General features: G+C 43.6%; 2 protein-coding genes across 15 annotated transcripts in view; one reads left to right on the top strand and one right to left on the bottom strand.

Annotated features, from left to right (window-relative positions):
* The window catches only part of LOC118512227, a 96,852-nt gene that overhangs the window by 68,520 nt on the left and 1,463 nt on the right, over positions 1-26,869 (bottom strand). Inside the window, exon 2 of one of the 4 annotated variants that reach the window (XM_036056343.1) lies at positions 14,183-14,404. The exons of 1 other annotated variant lie outside the window; for it this stretch is intronic. In XM_036056343.1, coding sequence (XP_035912236.1) covers positions 14,183-14,308 — 126 coding nt within the window. In that variant the 5' untranslated portion in view covers positions 14,309-14,404. Of the gene's footprint in view, positions 1-372; positions 888-14,182; positions 14,405-26,869 lie in introns of those variants that run through there. 2 more of the 4 variants (XM_036056349.1, XM_036056345.1) reach the window with 2 other exon arrangements.
* On the top strand, positions 4,663-26,031 carry LOC118512230. 11 transcript variants are annotated; one of them, XM_036056355.1, is made up of 9 exons: positions 4,663-4,779; positions 16,548-17,122; positions 19,872-20,567; positions 20,656-20,733; positions 21,040-21,081; positions 25,061-25,198; positions 25,275-25,371; positions 25,491-25,711; positions 25,785-26,030. In XM_036056355.1, exons 2-8 carry the CDS (start codon positions 16,954-16,956, stop codon positions 25,642-25,644), a joined length of 1,374 nt encoding a protein of 457 aa, XP_035912248.1. In that variant the 5' UTR covers positions 4,663-4,779; positions 16,548-16,953; the 3' UTR covers positions 25,645-25,711; positions 25,785-26,030. The 11 variants fall into 11 exon arrangements, with proteins under 11 accessions (XP_035912248.1, XP_035912251.1, XP_035912255.1 ...); XM_036056358.1 differs by lacking the exon at positions 4,663-4,779 and adding an exon at positions 4,798-4,833; XM_036056354.1 differs by lacking the exon at positions 4,663-4,779 and adding an exon at positions 14,533-14,756.

The raw sequence follows: 26,869 nt of genomic DNA, 5'->3' as shown, positions 1-26,869 counted from the left end.
GTTTTCTGTCCGAATTCCCATCGGTGGAGAAAATTGTTTGAAGGGTTTGAAATTATGTTAATGAGCAATACGACCGGCTCGGTTCGTCAAACGCTGGCGAAAGGATTAGAATGACGAACTTGGGGTTTTTGTTTTTTGGATACGAGAACTTGGACTCGAAGAGCAGAAAAAACCAATGACGTTATGGTTATGCAGATGAGCTTTCGGCGAGTTTTTTTTTTAATGAAAAGTTAGGCTTTATGGTCTCGTTTGTTTCATCACCAATGTTTCATACATCAGAGGAGAAATACAATGAAGCAATATTTGGGGAAATTGTATTGGTTTTATAAGTAAAACTAAGCTAAAGCAATTCATAAACACTCCGTCGCTTACCATGAAGAAAAATGCAATCGAAACATTCGTAAGGTAATCCTATGCAACTTCACTACAATTAATCCATCACAGGAGATACTCGCATTCGATCGGCAGCCGAAAAAAAAAACACTTCCGTCATTCACTTTTGTCACTAAACTGTTCACTAACTCCAATCCGCAGCGTTGCGGAGTAATCTGTCACTTGCACGTTTTACTGTGTTACTTTTATCGCTTCGAATCGATGGCACCAGCTAAACGGTTCGGTTCTCTTTATCACTATCCCTTCACACAATTTACACACAAAAAAAACCGTTTTGGCTGCACGAGAGCAGATTAAGCACTGACAGTCACTGTTCGCACAAAAAAGTGCACACTTGCATCGGACCGAATGCGCGAACGCTCTCTTAACGAGCGTGCCAGATTTTGGCGATGCGGACACGACGACCGACAATCGGCAACTGCATCGCAGACCAGACGTCGACACATAAAATTGATAACAGCCGCAATAAAGAACGCACCGGAGGCCGAAGTTCAGACCGGCCGCGTAGGTCGGTTTTCCCGATTCCAGTGAGTTCACTCACGCATACGTAGGAAGGACCGACCGGTTAATGGAGCAATAAAAGGCGGGTTGGGTAGAAATAACTGGAATATATTATCAGTTGATTGTAATTAAGACATAAAATATGATTTTTTACACCATAAAAGCAAGTAAAGACACTCCCGGGCGTATCAAAAACTGAGTTTTAAAAATACATTCTGTCCGATCCGGAACATGACTTGAGTCCATAGTCTTTAAATGGACGTGTGTGCGTGAGATCTTTCGTGTGTTTTCCTTCCATTGTGGGGAAAACCGTACTTCCAGTGAACGTTGGAAAACTGCATGGTACCGTTCGTACCGGGTCGTGTTTTGCTTCGCGTGTTCATCGGATCCATATGCATGGACGGGAAAATGCCGGTGAAAATAGAAATCGCCTCGTTGCTTGTTACCGGAACTGCACCGGTTTGCGACCCGTTTGCGCAACCGTTTGTTAGTGTGTTGCACTTTAAGGAAGTTATGTCGGCATCAAGGCCATCGCAATTGCCACCATGACACCATGGAGGGAAGGCAAAGAGAGAGAGAGAGAGAGAGAGAGAGAGAGAGAGGGGGGGGGGGGGCAAGAGTTATGATGTACTGCATGATGACGAAACAATTAACTATTATGAAGGATAAATATTGGGAGCTGGGAGATGTGTGGTAAATGTTTAATAAGATATGATTTTTTATGTATAAATTGAGGCGAAATGCAATTTGATTTGTTTAATATAGTTATTGTCATTCGATTGCTTAATCATGCCATCTATCAGCGCCAGTATAATGTCCACGCAATCACTGAAATGAAGTAAATATTGAAGCTTGTTCTGGAAGGAGTTTGGTTCCACCAATAAAAAAACCTACTGGATTTTTAGATTTATTTTTGTCAGCCTTATCGGCTACAATTCATGATTAAAACGTTGACACTAATCGACGCTGAGTGCAAAAAATGGCAAATTTTGATAACTGCCTCATTGATTGAGATAATTTGCCTACGACCAGCCTCTGGTTGATGTTGGCTTGCGAAGCATGCAAGATCTCTGTCTTCGTTTGGTTCTTTAATAGACATTTTTTGTATAAAAAAACATTTCGCTTCCGTGCCTTTAATAGGGGATCTAATGCCCACGAAACTTTTACTATGTATTCAATAATTACTCACTGTTGGTTAACATTTCAACAATAATTAATTGAAATTAGGTAAGCTATATGGCCAGGCCGTTCTTTATGAATAAAAAAAAAAAATAATTAATTGAAATTAGGCGATTAATCATGTGATTGAGACGGTTATTGTTTGAATAAATGAAATAGATAGGACAACTTACTTACTTACTTATCAGGCGCTACAACCGCAGATAGGACAACGGATTACCCAAAAAATACCACCAATCTTTGGTCTCTTCAGCCAATCACCAAAGGAAGAATATACATTATGAAAGTCTTTCATAACATTGTGGGGCGGTCTGGTGGCCGAAGCGATAGCGGCGCCGAACTTCACACGGCAGGACCGGGGCCCACATCCAATCTGAACCGTTTTCCCGTTCACAGGATTGATTATCCAGCTACCGGTAATACCTAGTCACAGGCAACTAGATGACAGACCGAGATCTCTCGAATAACTTATGAACCATTGCGTTATCATCATCAACAGTAACGATAGTAAGTTACACACAGTAGTGTAGGACGTTAAATGATTCTACTACTGCCACGAAGCCATACTTGCTAAGTATTTAAAGCAAGTGATTCCAGTGGCTCTGGAGTAGCTTATGCTATTTTTTGGAGTGCCTGTTTGCCATTATTACTACTTGAGATTCATTCTTTTTCCTTCACTCTAGAACCTATGTGTAGTGTTTCGGCAAGAAATATCTGACACCCTTGATTTAAGTTTACCAGCAGCTGCACGGGAGACTGATGATAATTGTCTGATTAATCACTTGCATTGCTGTTCGTCCCCTTGTACCATGAACTAAACCTTACACTTCAGTTAAAATACCGACAACGAGTTGGCATAACACTTATTCAGTACAGACTCCTTTGAGTTTATAACAAGGTTTGTAATCAAACCGCCTGGTATTTTCATTTTTTTAAATCCATATGGAATGAATAAAGAGCAAACGTATAGCTATGTACCGCATGAGTGGCACTGCCGTCGAGACGAGTATGCGAAGCATCTATTAGCGAGCCGGTATGTGTGTTGGAGTCTCCAACTTATGTTGAATATCGAGCCATGAGACAGTCGAAAGCATGGCGAGGTAACACTTTATCAGGATATTTTATTTTATCGAGATTTTATCGGGACATATATTTAGAGTGTCTTTAGCATGCCCGTCAGCGCAGATTACCTGTAGGGCAAACTCTTAAGCAGCTATCGTGAAAAGCTATCTGCTGCTCATAGTGAGAGCACAGGAATGAGCACAGGACATGCAGCGTGCCCGTGCCCGGCCGCACGGAATGGTAGGCAGGAACAGGACAATGATGAACTAGTCTGTTCTATCTGGATAGTGGACTGTTCCAGAGCAGGATTTCACTTGTACTGACAATTATGGACTGGAGATCGCTGCAAGATGATCTTTGTTCGTAGCTGAGGACTTCGTAGTGGCGGAGAAGGCTCGTACTGGGTGTTGATCGCTTCGGTTCCTGTTGTTGGAGGAGTCGAAAAGATTCTAGGTGAACCGAAGGAGAATGGAGTCATGACTCACACCGTAAGTGTGAAGTTAAGGATTATCGTTACTGCGGACCTGCTTGCCCCGTTCCCTCATCGGTGTAGGTGCGGCAAGCATCGTGAAATAAGGCCAGAAGGTACGGAATGATGATCGATGTTCGCTAAGGGTTCTGGTCGTTAGGTAGCATATTTACCTATGTACCTATGAAGCAGTGCTTTGAAAGTGTTAAAAGAGAAACAAGTGTTGGAGGAGATCTGCATCATTGCTATATTCCTAATTTCGAATAGTAACCTAAACAGATTATTAACAAGAATTCGAGACTATACGGAATAGTAATTTAGCCGCAGATACTAAGTGGGGAAGGAAAATGAACTGCGGAGGTAGCGAAGCACATATACAGACCTCCCCAAACTGATGGTTTAGGCTCTTCAGCAACTCGTTCGGCAAAGAAGAACTGCATAAAACATTAAGCCTAGCGTTGGCTGGATCTAGTGGAGTTAGCCGAATGCAGCTTTAAGTGGAAATGCAATCCTTGAAACCGATTAGCGGAAAAATGATGTCAGAATGACCAGTTCAGATTAAGCGGTCTTGTAAGAAGCGAAGGCAGTTATTATTTTAATTTACCATGTTTTGAGGAATCTTTAAGCATTTGATGAAACATCTAGCTTTGGCACGCTGTTCCTTGAAGTTTGCTATTGAAACAGTTATAGCTATAGTTTCATGAAAATTCTGTTTGTGGAGACTGGACTGGGCTTATGGTTCTGTTCATTAAATTAACAACTTTCTAGGTCACGCCGTTCATATAATGGCTTAATCCCCGTAGCAAGGAAAAGTCCTTGCTGCAATAAAAATAAAGATTTCGCTTGTAAGGGTTTGCTCGGCTATAACTGTGTTTCGCAAATAAGTTGTTGCTCCAACAACTGTATGTATATTTTCTAAATCTTCAATATTACTTCAAATAAAATTTTATTTCTTTTGTGCGAAAAAAAAACTCTTTGTTCTTACAAGTGTATAAAACAAAAAATTAATAAAAGGAACTATGTATCTTAATAGCAAAAAATAATTTATTTTTCCTCAGCCTCAATGTCGACAAATTTGGTAGCGTGCTGTAGCTGTGCATATGCTCCACCCTGCGCATGCTCCATTGATAAGCAGAGGCATGAAAAATAACAACAAGCAGTGCCGCCTGCCTAAGGTGAGTATATAGCGTCTAGTAGATCTCAGGCACTGGTCCCGTGAGCAGCAGTATGTAAGTTTTCAAAATCATCGTTTAAACATAGCATCCGTACGTCGTGTGAAGTTTATTCCCGTGCGCTAGTGGCCGGTGTTTCATCTTGGAATGCGTATCGTGTGAAAGTGAATGTGTGTGTACACGCTCCATCTCTCAACGGTTGAATTGTAAACAAAATGTTGCTCCTCTCGTCATGATGGACATTATTTTCGGTTGAACTGTGTTTTGTTGTCTGTGCTGCTATCGGCAATTTCGTTTCCCTGAATTGTTTGCGTACTCTTCAGGTCGCGTTTAAGCGCGGAGTTACTTGAAGCGTGCCAGAATATGACTGTTTATAATTAATTAACGAGTTTGCAGTATTTATTTATTTGTTGCGCTAGTGTGACTGGTCGAGCTGGCGATGGTTTCCGTTGTGATTATCTTTTTTCTTCGTATTATTTAAAAGCATTTCTTGAACCAGTGCGCCCTGCTCGTATGTCCGTGTAGAGCAACAGAAATGCTGTATTCGTTTGCAGCCGCGTTTGTCGGGCTTGTTTAACGGATTAAATATTCATCCCTTTGAAACAACAAGTGGCTGTTTGAATATTAATATCTCGCCATGGCAACCGGCCCTGACAACCGACCAAACAACAGTAGGGAAGAGTGAGTAGGAGCTACTGCGAGCAAACAGAATGTGAAGCACTGCGAGGCTCGGACAACTTCTACCTTTCGCGAAAAAGTATTTGCAAACATTCGAACTGGGGCGAACGCTCCGGGCTTAATTAAAACATTCCGTAAATCGCCCTTTTTTAAGAGTAAAATAGCCCAATGACCTAGCAACTAGCAGGAAACGGAATGAACGAACGTTTGGAATTGTGCACACGATACGGTATTGACCAGTGATTGGAACGATGACCAACCGAGCAAAAGCCGGAACGAACCCGGAAGCAAAAGAGTGCAGAAACTTCTTTGCCAGTGGCCCAGTTTAGCTGTGGAGCGGAAATGGTAAGATAATGGTGACGGTTTCAGAAGCACAGAAAGAGAAAACGGCGGAACCTAACTTTGCGCAACAATGTGCCATGGCATGATGATTGATGTCAGCGTGACGGCGTGTAGTTTCGGGATGAAGCCGATTACCGCTGATGCTGGGACGACGACGCTTAAGGCGTCCATTGTAATTTAATTGGAATGACAGATGACGCCAGAACGCAGCGAGCGAAAGAATGGGCCACAAAACTGTGGAACGTAGAGTATGTCGTGCTACCGGAAAGTAGGTGTCGGCGTATACTTGGCGCATGGTGCTATTATATTGCTTCATAATTTTTACGTGGAATCATGAAAAATACTAAAATTGCAAAAAACATTATTTTTACATTTTTGATGTTTTCCTCGAACAGCCAGGACGGATAGCTGTTCTGAGCTACAGGTTAAATATTGAATTTTAAAGCTGGAGAGATGTCAGAACATCGGGTTCGTTAACATTTTTCAAACCCATGTTTCTGTTCATATTTGTCGCACCTTTTCCATCGAACATGCGGCAACTGAGATAAAAGACCATGCGCCTCCATCGCATGTTGTGCTTGTGAATAACCCGCGCCCGTGAGTAGGAGCATCTCACGAGAGTACCACTCGTGTCGATGTTATTGTTAATGGTAGCACATTTCTGAAAATCGTTCCCAACACTCCCATGCTGTTAACAACAATGCTGGCGCAAGAGCGAGAGGGAAAACTGTTTCTGTGTTTGTTGCAGACAACATGCACTGTTAATGGATCAGCCCGTACCCAAAACGGGCTGCTCCTTCCACTTCCGGTGACTTTGCAAAAGGGAGGACGGTTGGGTGATAAAATGTAAAAGCTTTTTGTTTTTCCCCAGACATACATCACCCTAAGGTCAGTCGGCCGCTTGCTGATCATTTGTCGCCAAAGTTCAATCCATTTCAACCCACCGACGAATGGGACGTGTGTAAGGCGAAAGAACGATGCTCAAGATTGTTTAACGACGGTATTGATGAATAAGCAGCGAAGGCAACGAAGCGCTGAAAGCAGCACAAATTTAGCCCACTCAAAGATGCAAGCTGAAAACAGCTCACAAACAACATTAAAACCCGGTTTCATGGCCGCTTTAAAGGTCCACTTGGGAAGGATACTTGATGTGACGCTTCCGGAAGCGCTAGAGAGCGCGAAAGTGTTTTTGATGCTAGTGGGGAACCCTCCCAACAACAAGAACCTTACCGATGGACAACAAGCTCTGCATTCATCGAGGTCATATCAGCAGCACAGAACGAAAGGAAAAAGACCTTGAAAGATCAGGTTTTGAGAGATTTTGCCTGACTGGCTGAGGTGCCACACTTTGCATAAAATGAGCCGAGCTTTATGGTAAAGTTTATGATGAATTTTCCTGCATTTATCTTGCTTAAAGTATGCTTACTCTCATCTGATGAAATTCATTCAATATCAATATTTATTCTCCTCGTCCGGCTACGGATACGGGGCGAAACGATGGAAACCCGATGCAATGCTAACAAAAGATTCCAAAGTCGGTTCCGATTCTAGGCAAACAGTCAACCATCGCTGGGTCGCTTTTCTTCAAGAGTTCAACGCAGTTCCTTTTGTTTTTGGGTTCATTCGCATTGATATGGCAAATGCAGAACTTGGGTACTGCTCACAAGACAATGTTTCGCATCATATTCTTCTGCACAGAAAAATGACAAGCCTTACGTCATTGCGTTTGAACGGAACAGACTTAGAAAGGTGGTTTCTAGAGATTGGAAGATTGTTCTCGTTTCCTTAAGAAGTTATTTGTTTAAGTGGTTTCGTATCCTTTCTTGCATTACAGCAAATTTAGGCATGGTTTTGGCGTTGGATGTTTACTGTTGAGTATAAACCGTCAACTCGTAGTGAATATGTTCAATGAAACACGAATGCTGATCATATTGCTCTGGATTTGCATATCAATCAATAATTGAACAGGAAGTTGGTTGGTGTTCCTACAATCGGCTAGGGTTTTCTTATATATTTATAAATATTTATGTTTTCTTACATATTTATGCGCTCCAGAGCGTGATTTAAATCGAAGGGATAACTAATTCGTTTTATTGATCATGGGCATCATTCGTACTGGATGCTGTATGGATATTCATAATTCTAAGGTCAAGATGGCAAGGTCTCTTGAGATTGTGAAGCCAAAAGAGGAGTGAGAAAAAATATTGAAAATGTTTTAGAGTATTAAATATTTGGGGATTTATAAATCTTTTAAAGAAATTTCCTCTCCACAATACTGATGATGTTGTGTGATATAAAGCGTCGATATGATTCAGTTGATAAATTAGGTGATCTTCTTCGTCTTCTTGACCTAACGACCTCTAGACTCATCCTTGCCATTTCTGGCTAACTAGACTTATTGATGTCACATAGTTGGATAGTGAGACCTCACAACGGGGGAACGTCTCAGATGGAATTAAACCCCGGTCCTGCTAAGTAACGTACGGTGCCGCTGTCGCCTTTACCACCGGGCCGCCCCGATCAGGATAGAGAAATTAGGGGTTGACCTAGTGACGTTGAAAGTATGTGAACTGGGATCGAACACTACGTTTGGAGACGCAATTATTAATTGATTATAACAACGAGTATGAAAGCAAAGCCAGGGATAAAATTGTGTCATGCAAAGGGCTCATTTGGCATATAAGAAGGACAATGACGTCATCTGAGACACGGAAGCGGAAGTTTCGGGAACCATCTTCCTTAAGTCAATCCCTAACGTGGCAGAAGTTAATGATATAGACATAACTAGTTAAAGTCTTTCCTATGTACAGGAAGCTTAACAAAGGACCGAACATGTGGCATAACACCTCGGATTGGAGATTAACACTGATATTCATGGAGATGACAAAGATGATCGCTTCTTTGAAGTCTTCTACAAATTTACCTTTCTTGGGTAAACATAATGACCCTGGAGATGGTTCTTAACTCAACGTTTGACTATCATGAGGGACACTTACATTATAGACCACTTACAGTCCCAGTCCGTACGCAACACTGACTATCCAGCTACGGGTACAATCCAGTCACAGAAAACAAGACCTCCATTTAATGGCAAGCCGAGACCTCTCGAGGTTGTACTCACACATTCCTCTGAGACATGGACTCTGTCCAAATTTTAAGAATTCCCTTTTGTCTTCGTCGAGAGGAAGATACTCAGAAGGATTTTTGGCCCTGTATGTGTTGAGAGGAGAATATGTGAAAGGAGCCTTTACAATGTTAAAATCTGTGAGCGAAGCAATGAACTCTCCATTATCCAGCGAATTGGATTCGCCAGGCTCTGGTAGGAAATTAACAAGGATTGGAGCGGCGTGGTAGGATCCCAAACTGAGATGAAGCGAAGACTTTCAAACGTCGTTAGAAAGTCCGGAAGGTTCGAACCGACAGACGTTGGCATTGCTGTGGGCTTTATTGTGAACGTTGTCGATAACTTCTGCAGCAAGACAAGACAAGTGGAACAGAAACCGTTTTAGAGTGAAACTTTGCTTATTATTGTTTAGATTAAGTTGATACAAGATATCTTGATTTAAATATAACATGAAGTTGACTCAGTGGCGGATCAACCTTGGAGCGGAAGGAGCGGCCGTTCGGAGCCTCCAAACATCTTGACCCACCACTGAGTTGACTGAAAAATGTTGGTAAGCTAACTACTATCCACGACGAAAATAGTGAGAATCAAATTGAAGGCACATTCAATTAGGTGCATAATACGTGCCACGATAAAGTAAAATCTTTAACTCGCTAGAACGCTGGTGACGAGGGATGAACGCAAGACGACCCCATTGCCTGAAACGTCACACTTTACTTAGCAGACATGGACCAAACAATGAACGGTAACGTAAACAATGGAACGCTACACTCGATTAAACACCAGATGTTTTAGGTTTCGACCGTATCCTGCCGATGGAAAATAATTACCCTCCCCCTCAACCCTCCAGCCCCCACAGTCCGGTGGCAGCGTACGTCACTGTTCAATGGCGCAAATTCAATGCGGGCCACAAATAAAACTTGCCGACCACCAGTGCAGGTGTTTGTTTGTTGAAAAGAAAATTTGTATTCTACGGCTTACCGGAACACCCCAGTACGTTTCAAGTAGGTGTAACATTCTTCAAAACGCTGTCAGGTAAGGTTGTTACGGTTCTCTCGCAACACCACCGGCAATGAGTATTTTATAGCGGTGTGCTGCGTAAGGTTCGCCTGTGCGCTTACAGTTTACTTGATCTTTATAGGCAGTGGAAGCACAGTTTTCCATAAAAGTGCGCTTTGTTCACCGCGAACAGATTCACTAAGAAAAACAAAAATTTGCCAAATGCTAGATTCCCACGTGCGGTAGCCAATGTTTGGCGCCAACATCTGTCATGAGCAGCATGACATCAGCATGACAGCCTTGATTGATCGCACGCGACACGTCACGCGCGGGGAATCGTGCTGAGTGATTCACGATTTCGTCACATACACACACACCGCGCGCGTACTGTAATGTTTGCATCATTAGGCAATTGGAGCTCGGTGCTTCGGATGCACCGGTGCATTCGGTGGCAGCGTTCCAGCAGCTGTGCCCAACAGCACGCAATTAGCACGCGTTTTATTCGCGAACGGCCGCAACGGTGAGGCGGTGAACGAGCGGCTAATAGAGATGCTTTTAAATACCAGCTGTCTCGTGGACAGTGTAGAGTGTGTTGGCGCATTAGTGAAAGGTCGAAAAAGTCAAGCTATGCAACATGACCATTAGTTGGATCTGTACCCTAAGGATTTACTTGAGTGATCGTGCTCTTCTTCAACTCTGACTAAACCGTTTAAAGTACTTCCTTATGAAAAATATTTAGGGCAATTATTGTGAATCCAGACCGTTCGACTTCTTGTTAAGTAGAAAATGTTTTAATAACGTTTTTGATTTCGATGGGTAAATAATGCCTGCAAGATTCAATGTCCAACATAATCTTATTATGAAGCGGATAATCAAAGACCATGATTAATGCCACCAAATGTCTGGCGGGGGTCTCATTTTTACCCGAACGTCTGCTTCTGCTTTTTATCATAATCATAACCATCATCATCATCACTTGCCTGTTCGTCGATAGACGTAAATTTTTAGTGGCCCGAACACCACCAGCTGGTGGTCCAGAAGCGCTATTTATTATGATCCCAAAACCAACCAACCAACATAGCAAAAAAAAAACCCAAGAACCTCTTCTTTAACGCCCCGGAATGTCTGTCTTTCTGGGTTGGACAGTTTAGTTTCTAGCGTTTCGGGGGTTCGGATTTTTTTGCTGTATTAATTTTGTCCGAACAAGCGAAAGCTGTCCCAAACGAGCCGGCAATGCCCCATATGTTTGATTTTCTAATTTTAGTATCTTTCCATCCCCGGAACTAACTTTACTGACTGGTTGTACCGTGTTGTGGAGGCGATAACATGTGGTGTGGTGAGAACATTTTTCTACACCGTTCCTAGTGTGTGTGTGTGTGTGTGTGTGTGTGTGTGTTTCTTTTACTTGGTCTTGTTCATAGAAATGAACTTGCCAGGGTGGGTAGAACGATGTCGACCGGGTTTATTTTGCAAATGGCTTGAACCACTTCCGATGTATTCGGCCAGTTAACTAAGCGCCACAGGCCGGCGGGAATTGTTTATTTGTTGATTGATTGTCTCGTGGCGTAAAACACAAATCAGCAACAGGACTGTGTCGGTCACAGAACACGCACAGATCAAGTTTGATGTTTGAAATTTTCGAACTATATATTTTTACAGCTTGCGGTGTTGCGGTAATTAAATGTGCATGCATTGTTTACATTCTCGATGGGCCGTGTTTATGTTAAACCGTTTCGATGAATTTGGATTTTACAACAATGAAAAAATTGGTGCATAGTCTGGGGATTTGTTGCTTGTTGATAAGCTTAATAATTGTTTGACATAGTAATGGCCCGCCGACATTGGATTTTTTGTAAAGATCATAGTCAACTACAATAAATCTTATTATTGGGGACGGGACACGATGCCACTCGCGCTTTGAGAAAAGGGTCATTCTGGCACGTAACGCTTAAGCCTACTTGGGATATGGAGAGAAGGTCCTACTCGCAGGTGACGGGAAGGTGCATATGAAAATATTTTCAGGAAAGAAGCATCGATGTTGTTAGAGGAGGATTTGGAGTGAGGATGACGGGTTTGCAGAGGTTTCAAGGCCTAAAAAGCGACAGTAAAAACGATATGGGCGAGCTTTTGCAGTAGAGTAGCCTGAAAAGGTCGCGAGGCAACGCATGAGCTTGCTCTATCCGTCACTCCAGTAGGAGACCTAATGGCATAATCATCTTCAGGGATCGATCGTTCCCAGCAATAGTACCGTGCTTCCAAACTTAAAGGATCACGAACATTAGACGAGAAACGAGTGACAAGATCTAACATACGGTTAGATGTCCCTAGAATAAATACCAAATGAACGTTAAAAGTAAGTTCGCTATTAAGTCAAACTCCGTGATACACAACAATCAAATGACAATGATGCAAGGAGGATTTTTGTAGCGATCAAATTTTTAGGAATAAGTGTACATGAGGACAACATTAACACAGTCATTGACAAACAACAGAACTAGCAGACTAGACTCAGCACACTGCCCTGAGGGACATCAGACGATCCTTCAAATAGACCGGAAACGGAATGCTGGATGCTAACTTTGTAAGTTCAACCATGAAGGTAAGATAAAGACCGATTCTTTCCAGTTTGGCAAGCAAAGCTAAATCGGAATACTGTCGGAATGATGCCTTAAAGCCTGTATAGACCATATCCACCAATCTTATCTAAAGTTGTTAAGCAACCAACCCAGGCTAATGGAAAAAATGCGTTTATTTTATAATTGAATCATTAAACTCATCAATGAATTGATTATCACCAAGATAGACAGCAAAGATTCCTTCAGATTTATAACCCGAAGGAAGCGGGCTACCCGATGTTTGCCCTGCTCTCAGCTATATTTAGCCACCCATTTACGATTGCACTCTTTAAATAACGCATTGTTGCTCGCCCTGCTCTTGTCTCGAGGGGGGGAACGGATAAGAATGTATGAGGATTTAATTAAACTAGCCATACACGCCATCAAATAGGTGTTGAGCAAAAGGGAGGCGTCAGAAAAAGTCAGGCAAAATTATTGCAGTGTAAATTTCATTATCCTACTTCTTCTTCTGCTTCTTCTTCCTGCCGGGAAATGATCCATTTTTACTGATCCTCCTTTACCAGCGGCACTTTCGAAGCGTTTCGAAGACGAAGATTTCAGATGCAACGACTCTCTCGCTGGTCGCCTTGTCGTTCGCTGGTGGCCGATTTATTAGCGCATGCAAACAATTATCGAAGCGATATATTTTTACTCCACTTCAACGCAGCAGCCAATTACTCATCTGTTGGACCCGAAGGACGACGGCGGAAGGAGCTTGGAGGTGGAAAATTGCGCCAAGCAAGACATTGTGAGACGTGAAGGTTCGTCGGTTCGGTGTTGAAAGAGCCGTGTTAGTGACAGATTGGTACGGGCGGTAATTGACTATTTAAAATACACATCCAACATGCCAAACCAAGTGTGAAGCGTATGGCTGCAGCCGCGTATCACCGTGCAGCGCTAGGTTGTAACTCGCTTAACAAGCTCATTATCAACAGTTTTTCTGCTTTCAATTTTCTTACACATTCGGGCTATCGTATGATAATGTGTACTAACATAGTAAGAGATTTACTGAAGTTTAATGAGACATTGGGGCGTCCAAGAAATGTACCAAGTCCCATCAGCATCATTCGTCCTGGAATACCTATCCACAAGTCGTCATCGAGCTTGAAGCACGCAAAAGATCAGAACTCCAATGTTTAAGTCTTTCATTGTTTCCATGTTAACATTATCTCCCCCCTACATACTTAAAAACTTAAAGAAGATCCCCATTCTGATGCTCGCCGGAGTAGAAATCATCTGTCTTTAGCAGTGATTAACCATACCGTAGATCATGCGCTCAGCCAAGCAAACAAGCAAGCTAACAAACAAACAAATTCGGTTTGCTTTATTGGCTGCCAGTAATGTGCAACATACAAACGGGCTGGCCCCGAAAACAATTGCACGACGGCAGCTTCAACCGTTTACCGGTACAAAACATTCGTTTGAAGATATAAATAGTACTGATGTGGCGAAAAGAAACCATATCGGACGCACTATTTGTTTTCCCTCGGTGGTGGGCCATTTTGGCCGGTCCACCGGCCGGAAGATCACAGCACATGCCTCATCCAGATGTGTGCAGCATGTGCGTCTAGTCTAGGCCGGCTGAATAGTGAAGTGAACGAGGTCCTTTGAAAATTGGGCCGGGAAATGCAAAACACACAACACTCACCTTTGTTGTTTGGAAGAAATTTGAGCCAGCTTGGGGAACTGCGGTATCGAGTGTCGAGTCTGTGAAGTTCAGCATCCAGCATCCGTAGTGTCCGTGCTCACGTGTTGCTCGCCACTCATCGTTCATGTTTTGGAAGTGGCGATAACGCACAAGGAACGCCGCGTGCTGCCACTCGTGAGCTAAGCCGTGAGCACGGTTCGGGTGAGAGCGAACGGGTGAGTTCTGATTTGAATTAGACAGAAGTAAACGAACAAACCAAGTAAAAAAATGAGTGACATACGTAGTGAAAAGGTTTAAAACATTCAAACAGGGTTTTCATCCGACTACCCGTGAAGAGTAGTCGCCACAGCCGTTTGCTCTGCAGACGACGATTATCTTTCACCGATCCGTTCTCAACAACGGTCCGGTCTGCTGCGGTCTGAGTGACTGCGATCTGCGAGCGCAGTGTACCGGGTCGTGGGCAGTAACGCTATTTTCAGTTACGATCTGGGCCACCGTGAGGGCAACACCGTTCGATAGGAGCCGGTCCTATCTTACCGACCGCCGTCAAAGGATTAGGAGCAGTTCAGTGCAAGTATGGTAGTGTTGAAGTTCGTGGTGTTTCTCTAACCTGCCTAACCCATATGTGTGGATTGAGAAGTGAGATCAAATGTGAAGTAAACTTCATTGGAGTGCAATAAGTGCGAAATTGGGAAGAGCGAGCGATATAAGAAGTGTATAATACAGAAAGCAGTGAAGTGAAAATATTGTTTGTGGGATGGTTTAGGATATTGTGAATCTAGTCTAGAGGTTATAGAGTTTAAGAAGAATTGGTCTAATTTTATAAAAACTCTAGCTCGAGCTCCTGCAGCATATAAGCTGTGCTAAGCACTAAGACGGTTGGACCTCCGTTGTCTTGGTTGATTCTTGTGCATAAAGGTGCATTTTGACCTCAATTCTTTGTCCATTAACTGACAGTCTCCGATGCTGGGGCTTTCACTTTCAACTCCCAAATCCAGTCACACAGACCATCCCCTTGGACCCCCAAACGTTTGTCACAATTTGTCGTTCGAATATCGCTTGGGGCAATACGTGTATGCGTTTAGCGGCAGGTTTCGACCAGGTTTGTGCATCGTTCGTGCGCCCGTTCGCTCGCTCATCGTGTGTCAACATCGGGTGAGAAACACCAGAAACAAAAGTTTATTCCCCATTTGTTTGCTTCTTCTTGTTCTTCTTCGCCCCTGTTTGGGGAGTGAGAATTATTTTTAAACACCCCAAAAATCCCGCATTTCGAACCGTCGAGCCGTCGAGCGGACATCAGAGATTCTTTGGGGGTTTGTGTGTTGACAGTGTGTGTGTGTGTGTGCGTTGCCTTCGGTTTGTTTTATTGTACAGCTAGTCTCGGGTGGGGTTTGCCTTTCATCGCGGCTACCCACCGTGTAATGTTTCACGGCAGGCGGTATTTCATGCACTGTCCAAACTTCCTGCTTCGCTGGGCGGATCCGCATCAGGGTTCCCGTCCTTTATGGTCGTGTGCTCACTGAGAGAACGAAAAAAACAAAAAAGAGGCGAAACTCACCAACACTCGTACTTGGGTCGCGTGGCGTTTGAAGCTGGAGCAGCACCATCGGTTGGTCCGGTGCACGCGGCCAAGAGCGCGTCCACAGCTGTGGGAATTTATCTTCTTCGTTCGCGACAACCTGCGATTGCCCGTGAATGTGAAGCTCATATTTTATCGGCACGCTGTAACTCCGATCGCCAACGACTCCGGCCTGGCATCTTGAGCTGCTGTGGTACAGCCCAGGACATCGCGAGGACACACGAGGACACAGCCATCGTGGGGCGCGCTCGCAAGAGTTTATTTATACCTGTACGATCTTGTTACGCGCAATATTGACGAGCATTAATTCGCGTCCCGTTCCGTCAAAACAACCTCGCGCATCAAGAAAACGGCTCAAACGATGCGATACGGGGCCATTTAACAGCGATTTCTGGTGCGATTGCAGCGTGAGCCGCGGGCTTTGAAGGCGTACCACAATCATTGCGTACGTGATCGCGCGATCGATCGTGTGCGAAGAGTGGTTCGGTGGCGATTGTGGCGGTGCTCTTGAGTGACACCACGCAGTGCACAACAGTCGAACGGCCGACGGGTGACATTCTGCCGAAGCTGAAGCGGCACTGACAAAACAAACAACCTTTTCCGACAGCTCGTGTGCTCATTTGGCCCGGGAGGAAAATCGTACGCGCAATGAAAACTGCAGCGTACTTTTCCTTCCGTACCATCCAATTGTTCGGCTAGCCGATTTGTGATTTCCCGTGACAGTGTGTGCATGTGTGTGTGTGTGTTTGTGTTGAGAGAAATTTTAACGAGATTTTGCCATTCTAGTACAGGGATGCAGTAGATAAAGAATCGACAGTGCTCTAGTGCTTGCGCTCGCGTGGTGATGTGGGAAAATGTGAAACCGCTGGCTGACAGATAATTTTGGTGATCTCGAGATCGTTTGCCGTGCCGAATGGTGGTAGTGTAGTGTGTTCGCGGATTCGCGCCCTCGAAAGTAGCTTACAATGAAACACGAAAGTCAGCGGTGGTGAGCGTGCAGTTGCGATCGAGCGTAGAATAGTACATGTGCGAAATTATAGAATAGTTACGTGTTAGAAATCGTCCACTGTAGTGCAAGTGTGTTTCGAAAAAGCGACAGAAAGAATAGAAGAGGTGTGCTGATCTCAGTGATAGTGATTAGTAGTTGGTGATCGAGTTTGGTGGTGTACAAGCCGCGCACGAGTCGCCCACCATGTCGACCACATCGATTTCCCGCGAAGAAGAGCGAAAGCCGCTGATGGAGGAGTTTTACCGGCAGCGACGGATACTGCTTGGCTGCACAATCCTTATCGGTGTGGCAGCCGTCATATGGATTGTGGCCATCTCCACCGATCACTGGTTCATCGTAACAGGTGGCCAAGGTAAGCCGAGCGAACGAATGTAAACAGTGATCGGCAGAAGCGTTTGCTCAATCGTTACGCATCTTCCGTGGGGTAGGAATATTTTAAAATGCACACGTCCGAGTCCAGAATAGTTGGGGGAACCACAACCGGGATTGTGGTTCTATAAATAACGGATACACAAACGCCATTAATTTTCCGGCGCACACCGGTGTGGAGTAATCAGCACAGGAACGTATCGTAGTACAGGTCAGCGATTACAATTTATTAATTCCACCAACGGTACGGAGATGGGCATGAGTGGTAAAAAAGTGGAATTGGTTCCGAACAGTACAGTTCCAAAAGGTAGGAGCAAACGAATCGTCTGGAACCGTTGGCATCGTTCGGAATCGCATTCCGTCAACGCGGTAAAAACGATTCCTTAATTCAGATGGTTCTAAAGATTCCGGACGGTTCCGGACGATTCTTATGGTTCCGACGGGGCGAATCCCGAGTGACCCCATGAATGCATTCCAAAGAACCCATCACTACAACGGTGTGATGTAGATGCCGGTTGCGCGCGTTCACCAGCTTTGATGGGGGCTTTTCGAGTGAATGGAAACACGTGCTGAGTACTACTGGGCGTCTCCATCGCCGTTGGAACTTACATTGGGGCAAACCTTTCTCATTGACTTGAAAGAATCGTTCGTAGCACGACTTTGTATGGACGTGTGTTGTACACGCTACTCGGTGCAGATACGCGGCACGGTTTCATGTTTCTGGTTGCATGGGAAGAGAGAGCAGCCCAACGCAAGAAGGGCAAGCATTCTTTGAACGTATGCCAAACGGTGGAAGGTACGAAAATTTGGCATTCGAGGTAGAAAAGACCACATTTCACCGAACGAAAGCGGCGTACCGAGAGGGGTTTTTGTTGTTGTTGTTGGTTTGTTTGAGTAAAGGTAAAGAACAATGAGTCAAACCGAGCGAATGGTTGATTTAATTTTAGTATTTTCGGTCTCAGAACAGTCGCTGACCAGAACGAAACGGAGCACAGTTTGCTTTTACACCGATTGGCCATTTGCTAGCGTTATTTAGTTGCGGGAAAATTAATCATACAATTAATCGTATTGCACAAGTTAGCATGAGTAAGAATTTTTTAAATGAAATTGTGTTAATGATTAATCGCAAAAGCACATTGTTAGTAAATCAAGATGAAAAGAACAAAACGTGTTTAAAATTAAATAGAGGCAAAGGACAGCACAAACTGATCAATTCTTTTAATCAAACATTTAAATCGAAAATGCATTGTATCGTGCGTGTGTGAGTGTGCGGTATCGGTTCGTTCACACTTTTATGTCATTTAGATGGCGACGACCTTCTCTGCAAAGACAACGAACAAGATGGCAAACATTTGCAAATTAAATCATAGGCTACGGAACACGTGTTTCGATTACTGCTTTCATTCGCAGAAACACAAGACAGATTGCGGTCGGTTAATCTTTTGCACGGACAGCTCATAATACTCTGCAGATACATCATAACGATTCCGACGCGCATCTGGCGCACGGTGTGTGAAGATTTATTTCGCTAAGCTTCGAAACCTTTTGCATTCGGATGAATCATTAAAGCGAAACCAGACTTGAAAGATTCTGGTGGGAAAGTAACTGTAAGATATTCGGTTCAATTTCATAGCTTCAAAACATAGAATCAGAACCGTGATCCAACCATTCGGTTAGATAGAATCGTGAGGAAATAACAACGCCAAGAAACATTGCTGGAGAAATGCAAGTGGATGTGGATTGCGCAAATGTTTAGATAGTATGTAATGAAGATCGATCGGCGTAATTTGTTTTAGTTCCCTGCTGGTCGTAAATTTTCCGATCATACTACGCTTGCTAAGGGCCTCCTACATCGTGCGTTTGAAGAAAAATAAAATTCAGCTCGAACTCAGCAAGGTTAACGAATATTCAAATAAAAAAAGGATCAGCGTGATAGGGGAACTGGCACTAAATGAGAAAGGTGAACAAGATATCTAAAGAATCTGTTTTTAATAATCTCAGCTTTACATACATCAGCGTCAATATTGGGCCTCTTCTCTTTGTTGAACTTTAATAGATCGAACGGCTTCGGGTCAAGCTGTAGGCAGGCTGAGAATAGGATAAATTGTGTGGCAAATGTTTACTTTCCGTTTCGCAACCGCAGCAGTGAAAGTCAACAGCAAACCTACCTCGTAAGCTGTGCTGCCGTACCGGGTCTTGGTACCGAGCCGTGGCCGAAGAAATCCCAGCGTAGAATACTACAACAATTGCCTTCAGCGTTCTTGGTAAAGAGAAGCGCGAGCAAAACGATCGCAAAAAACTTAAACGGGCAAGACCGGCCAGCCAGCCAGCCAACAAACGCCAATATTCATTACACCAGAGGCAGGGAGGGCAAAGTTTTGTAAATTGGTCAGATTAAAAATAAGACCTCCCCTGTAGTACTGAGGATGAAAACTGCAGGATCTCTCTCCCTCACGACCGGTCGGCCGGTGGTTTAGGCAGTGCGAACAGCAAAACAGTAGATGCAACGGCCGAGCTGAACGTAATTAAGGCGGAAGACAAACAACCGTATGTCAGGATTAAGCTACGGGAGACTCAGCACACGTCGTTCGTCTCGGTCAGCTGTCACAATTCCTTGTCCGTCTTCCTTCTTCGTTGTGATCACCCCCCCCCCCCTCCCCCCCCCCTGGCGACCACCATTTTACTAATTGTTTGAATCTCTGTGCTCGTTTCTTCTGCTTGCTTGAACCCAGGAATCTTCATACCGGAAACGAGACGATACTTCAAAACGTCACACTCGGGCCTGTGGAAGATTTGCCGTTACGGGGTCATACCGGCCGTGATGGCACAGTCGAACGCCACGCGCAACTTCACCACCCTGTCGTTCGTGAACGAGAATCGCATCGCGACGATGCGCTCGTCCATTGCGAAGGAACCGTACATCAAGGAGTTTCTGAGCGGTGACCTGAAAACGGAAAACCTCACCGAGGTGGACGACACGTTCCGGCGGCATCTGTTCGCGTCCTGGATCGTTAACGATGCGGACCGGTTCCGGGAGCTGAAGGATCTGTTCCACGACATTACCGGCAAGGTGCGGCAGCAGGACAATGTCGCGGTGCAAAAGCTCAAAAATCCACCGCTAATGATGCTCGACCCGACCGACCTGAACTCGGTGCGCGAAACGCTGAAGGAACCGGTGGCGGCCGTGCTGACCACCGTCACCATCAACTCGACCGATATCAACGTGCTGATGCCGATCACACTGTCCGAGGCTCTGTTCGATGACTGGGAGCAGCGGCCGGGCGTGATTTATTTACTTTGGAGCTTCGCCAAAGCGATGAACATCCCGCCGTACATCGTCAGCCCAAATGGCACCAAGTACATCATCCGGCCGCCGCTGCCGCCGAAGAAAGGGCGCATCGGGAACGGTTACGAGTACACCCCCTTCAGTAAGTACGACGGAGTTTCGTCTCGCGGATCTGTTCGTGTTACTAAGCGCGTGTTTGTCCCTTTCTTGTCATTCTCTTATTGTTACAGAAAAATGTAAATTCCACAATCTTTTCCCAAGCGACGAAGAGATACTCCAGGATCCCGCTGTTGACGACGAACTGCTTGGTGAGTAGGAGAACGATTTAGAAGCACATTTATCGTGCAGGATCCTCCCCGTAGATTTACAACTAACAGCACGATGTGCATCTCTTCTAGAGTTGCACGCAAGGATCTTTTTAGACCAATTTTTGAGTTTTCTTTTCTCCGAAGAGCTGTTTGTTTGATAACATAAACGTCCCATTCATATTAAAATGCATCCAACGTATATAATCGCACCTTTATTAACCGTCCATCCATCTACCCATCTTAAACATATTGCATTTCTTACATCAAACTCCCGACACCGATCACGCCGATCCGCACCGTTTGTAGAGAAAGATGAAGCTTTCTACAATCCAGAGTTCCAGACCGAAGGTATGCACCGGTGTCTTTTGTGGCATACATCCTAGCTATCCAAATGTGAAGAAGAGATCACTTCACATCTGTTGCAATAGAGATCGGCACACACTGCTCTGTGTAGATTGAAGCGTAGAAATGCCCCAAAATAGTTTAATGCTGTACTTCCATCTTTAGCTGCTTTAGTAACCTAGTTAACCTAGCATCTAACCTAGATTTGATTGTATGTGTTAATTACTTTAAGTGGTTTAATAGTGTGTTTAAATTTCAAGCAAAGTAGTGTAGTTTAGCGCACTTTGATAAGGTGTTCTGACCTCCAAGATAATTGCTTGTCCTTATGCGGTAGAAATTGAATGCGACAAAAATGTTGTTCAGTGATTGAAAACCCACTCAAGAGAATGTTTCAAACATATAGGGGAATGTTGCAAGTCCGTTACGGAACTTTGCACCCATATAATGGAATTTCGCAATTTGATGTAGATTAATGAGGAGTTGAAATAACAATTCCATCCAACTTTCTAGGACTACTTCCAGCCAATAAACAAATTGTCGAGTAATATGGAGGAAATACGGTCGCCAAGTAACATGGAGGAGAACGGTCGCCATGTGATACGCGGGATCGATCGGTCTTTTACGGCGGGGCTTTGCGCATATTCGATTTGAGTCGCGCCGTACTTACGTGGTTCATTTGAGTTTCGACAAGAGTGACGAACAGCAACTTGCTGAGCGAACCAATTCTTCCCTTTATCGATTGTCCAGGCAATCGTGAAGATTATAGATGAGAATCTTCCTTACTGGATTGTTGGAGACATCGAGGCCTTACCTTTGGTAGGGGGACACTCGAAGCTCATTGGCGTTGAGTCGGCCAGGCGACTCTAGATATTCAGAAGGAACATCCCTAACTGGCTCGTTGGAGCCTTTGAGGCCTTACCTTGGGTAGGGGGACTCTCAAAGCTATTGAAAGGAATTGGACGTCAGATTTGAGTTGCGTCAAGTCTCAGCTCAGAACCAACTCTCTCGTTGGCTGGGGAAGACAGCTTTATTTATACCAAAAATTTTTTAGTTTATGGTTAGTTCATTCGCCTTAAATCAGGTTAAAACTTTTTACGTTATTGAGTAACTTCTTGGTTGACGGCAAGAGCATAGCGCTTCGTTGTAAACAAAAGAATCAAGTTACTGATGGAATTTTCCTTAGGGTGATTTGGTTTTGAGTCGTTTCCGTTTCTTTACTCATTAACCTGCTGATATGAAATAATCATTCAATAATTTGCCTTGCGCAACTCGCTAGCCGAGTGCGCTAGTCGGTTTTTAATGTTCTTATTGAAATGGGTGTTTGGTCAAATTTGCTGAATATGCTGTTCTTGGTGGGGTATAGGGAGCTTGAGTTTAAATAATTGTGGCGTAAGGTTCTGGTGTGATTGATCGTTCCTACGTACGTGTTTATAAAATGTATGTTTTCATGAGGTGTTTTTGAGATGTATAGCAGGGATGCTACAGTCGCATTTCCCAATCCGACAGTTTTACAGGATTTACCCAAACAGTTGGAAGAAAATACAATAAAAAGGGAATTTTCTTCTTTGGCCTGAAAAGGTTTCTGTCTACCATTGCTGGCTATCAGCCGATGACTTCATTCTACCCATAGCTTGATAGTCAGTCCTGGTGTACGGGGAGTTGGTCTGGATGGAATTTGATTTTAGGTCCGGCCGAGTGACGAGCGAAGTCCCATAGTCCCGATGCAAATCTCCTGTGACTGTAAGGCAGATTCCACAATATACTTTCAATATTCCACTTTATAGTTTAAACATTCTCCAAAGGGATTTAAAATGTCTAATATATGCATCGAACCCCTATACCTTGTTGAATGTAGAAATTTTTTTATAGAGTTTATCCTCCAAAATCTGGTAAAACATTCACATACTAAAGCACGCGATCATAAACAGCTCTACGCTGCTCAGCCCTCGGATTGCATCAAACGATACTCAAATTTCTGTCATCAGTTCGTTGACGTTGGGATGCGCCGAAGCAACGCAACGCATGGGACCATAATTCATGCGAGGTTATGCATTTCGCTGTGGCTATTAACTTTTGCTTGCGAGTCGTAAAAAATCGTCCATAAAAGTGAGCGAACATGGCAACACACACCACCGGGCACACAGGTTGTGGACAAGGAACCTGTCTGTACACCGTCTGTTGTCAGTGAGTTTTCGCGCCTTGCGTTGGCGTGTTGGACCTCCTAAAATGCCGTAAAACTGCATCCCCGTTGCATCGTAATTCAAATTTTTATCACTACATCGTGTAACACAACACAGAATGCGGAGCCGAAACGGGATGTTTTGCATGTCAGTGCAGTTCATTTAAACGGAATATAGCCACACAAAGTGGCACGTGGTTGATTCTCCACCTTTGCAACCCTTGCCCTAGCTGAAGTTGAATATATGGCAGTAAGGCAGATGTCTGCCGTACAATACTGGATGTCGCTTTAATTAGCGTTGGTTTGAGTGGTAAGAGTGTGCAGATTGAAATGTTAACTCATTGTTGGGAAAAATAAGGTCTGAAAATGGGACTATAAGCAACGATTATGACTTCATTCGGTGTGTGTTGAACGTAGTTCTGTGTTAAGAATGTAAAATGCACATTTTAATAGTGGCCATCGATTTTAGCAGTATAATATTTTCGTACAATAATTGTGTAAAGCACTTTAGAGTATTTTCTGTGGTTTACCTAAGTCCTTAATAAAATAATGATAACATGTAATTTTAGAATATAACATAATGTTAAGAGATTGGTAAGAGCGATATAGTAATACGTTGAAAATAATTACAAAGCACACCTTGTACATCGTACGAGAGTCACATTTGCAATAAATGTCAAGATGTTTGTTGAGTTCAACTTGAACCGTACAACTTGATCGACGAGGTATTCGATTTTGAGATGAAAACGAATATAATAATGTATTCATTAAGACAAATAGAATATGCTTCAACAGATAAAAGATTAAACAGAACGATATGATAGCGTCGCCGGTCTTCGACGCGGATACGGCAGGTCCGAGGGTCAAATTCTATCCGGATGATTCCTCCGTAATGAGGACTGTAGCATTGTCAGGTATCATTAAGTCTAGTGATCCATTATGTGGCGGCCGGCATATAGGTCGTTAAGCCAGAAAAAGTAGTAGAAAAGCTCATCTGTCTCGATTTGTGCGCCAGATATCTTAGAGAGATTCTACAAAAATGTTGCTCCGAGCTCCGAGCGATCGGACACCACATCCATAGTTTGTTTTAAATAAACGAACCCAATTGTCCAGTTGCTTCTAATCCATAATGATTAGAAGAAAGGAGGAGTTTTAACTCCGTAATGAACAAAGAATTATTAGATAAGGTCCTGCTATAAAAGTGTATCCACAGCTGGCCGAGGTTAGAGAATATGTTTCACTAGAGCCGTAAGCTGTTCGTTTTGAATTATTCTCAGACATAGCTGGTGAGATTTGTAGAATAATTTTCATCTGATTAAGATTCACCACAATGATGTTGAGTGGCCGGAATCCAGCCCCAATTTAATTAACCCTACTTTTATTTACAAAATCTTCAATTGTAGTTCCTCGATGTGGACATAGCCACCGCAAATCAACTGATAACGCTGTAATATGTCAGCTGTACGTAAAGGGACGCAAAAGAAGTTTGAAAGTTAAGAAGATCCCGTAGGACACAGGGTCATTGCATGAAAAATATTTTAAATTAGTCTGTTTTATATAATGATAGAGATGCGTTTACAACATGTCCGAGCGTTATTTTAATGAAGTCTCTTTTTTGGCTGTATTTCTCGTCCTCCTCAATCATTTTGCATGAGCGAAGTGCAACAAACTACTTCTGTCCGTTCGTTAATCAACGCTTAGATGTGTTTTCACTTGTATTCTAACACCCTTTCCGACAACAGATCCCCCACTGCTGCTCCATAGTGTTCAATCAACAGAAAAATAATTATATTTTCCTTTCCACAGACTACAGCCGGACCGAAGCATCGTTTGCGTGCATTACAGTGTTTGTAATGGTGATGGGGTTCATCTTTTCGATCTACACGTTTTTAAACCCTCGGTACATGTTCAAACGATTGGCCGGCGGAATACATTTCATATCAGGTAGGTTGGGGTAAAAAATCCTGCACCAGGTACGTTAAATGTTCCTTCAACCCTATTAATCGTACATCCTTTGCAGCGGCGACCAGTATTGTCGTCATACAGGTGTTGGTGGCTTCCGTGGAGTACGAGAAGGAAAACATATCCTACACGTTCCCGAAAGGTGCCAAATACAGGTATGTGGTGCTGGAGTGACCCCGTGTCATTTGTCCAACTCGTCGGTTGGTTTATTTGCCCTAATCAATATCGCACCCTGTCTTTTTTTCTTCTTCTTATCTTTCACCACTCTCATCAGCTACGGCTATGGATTCTACCTGGCATGGTTCGTCTTTCTGTCTAACATCTACGCCGGCCTGATGTTCATGTGGTACTCGAAGAAAAGGAAAGGCAATAAGGCAGCGACGGAAGAATTGGGCATGGCTGACGAACCTATCAACATTGGGCGATAAGACTGTGGACCGTCGCCGTCGGAAGCGAGAAACGTGAATTCGCCCATCGATACCAAAGACAGCGCGAGTAAGTAGAGAAAATGGAACGAAGTTGCTCTTGTGGGGTAGTGTAGAATTAAACGATTCATTCTCGCTTGCAGGTGGGCCAGCCATGCGAACGGCTAATCAAGGATCTTCTCCAGACGCCTTTAACGAAGCAACGCAGCAAGCACGACAGAAGCATTAAGACATTGTATTTCTTTTTTTGTTATATTATATGCGAACAACTCCTTCTATTATTTTTTTGTTGTTGAGATAATTGTATCGATACTGTATGTTTTGGCTTTTTTGTTAATATTTAACTGTTAAATTAACCGTTACGAGGATAATAAAGATAAGAAAATCGATTCAATAGTTTACTCTACAGGGAACTGATGGAAAGAAATAATGTGAAAGCAGGTGATTAAGAGAGAAATTCGTGAGGTTTAAGAAGTTTGACCATTTTGCTGAACCATATAAAAAATATCCATTTTATTGGATTGGTTTGATCATTTTGTTTTACGGGCACACAGAAGCGTATGAGATACTCATATATGACCTTCGAGCCGATAGGACAAACCCTTTTGCGATTGTAGTCCCAAAAGAAGAGGGTTACGTTTGCAAGATTACCCTGTATCAATGCTAGATGGCCAAACACACCAACTCTTTCATTTTCATTCTTTTAGAAACAAATACGTATTCCACATAAAAAGGATCAACATCCTGTTTTAACAGTGATAGTGTACTCGCGGGTGGCTCATGGCCTCTTTGATAATGATTCTTACGTGTAATTCAGGGCGGTCCGGTGGCCTAGGTGAAAGCGGCGCCGGTCTCCAAACGATAGGGCCGAGGATGGAATCCCATCCAGACCGCGCCTCCACGTACGCAGGGCTTGGCTCTATCCAGCAACGGATAACATCAAGTCACGGAAAGTCAGAAATGGCAAGCCGAGAAACCTCTCGAGGTTGTATAGTGCCAAAGGGAGAAAATAGCACATGCAATTTGGAGTAATTCTAGAAAAACTAGAGTAACTAGAAGTCGAAATGCCATGGCTGAAGAAGGAGAAGAAGAAGGCAGGTAAGTAGCAAAGGTCAAGCAAGTAACAAAAAAATATTATCCTCAAATAAGAATTTAAAAATGCGTTCTTACAATTAAAAATTAAATCAAAATGTGTGACGCAATCTACATGGATTTCAAATCTCCGTTT

Source organism: Anopheles stephensi, chromosome 3 (genome assembly GCF_013141755.1).
Source record: "Anopheles stephensi strain Indian chromosome 3, UCI_ANSTEP_V1.0, whole genome shotgun sequence".
NCBI classification, from domain to species: Eukaryota; Metazoa; Arthropoda; class Insecta; order Diptera; family Culicidae; genus Anopheles; species Anopheles stephensi.
This window is presented reverse-complemented; position numbering and strand designations above follow the sequence as displayed.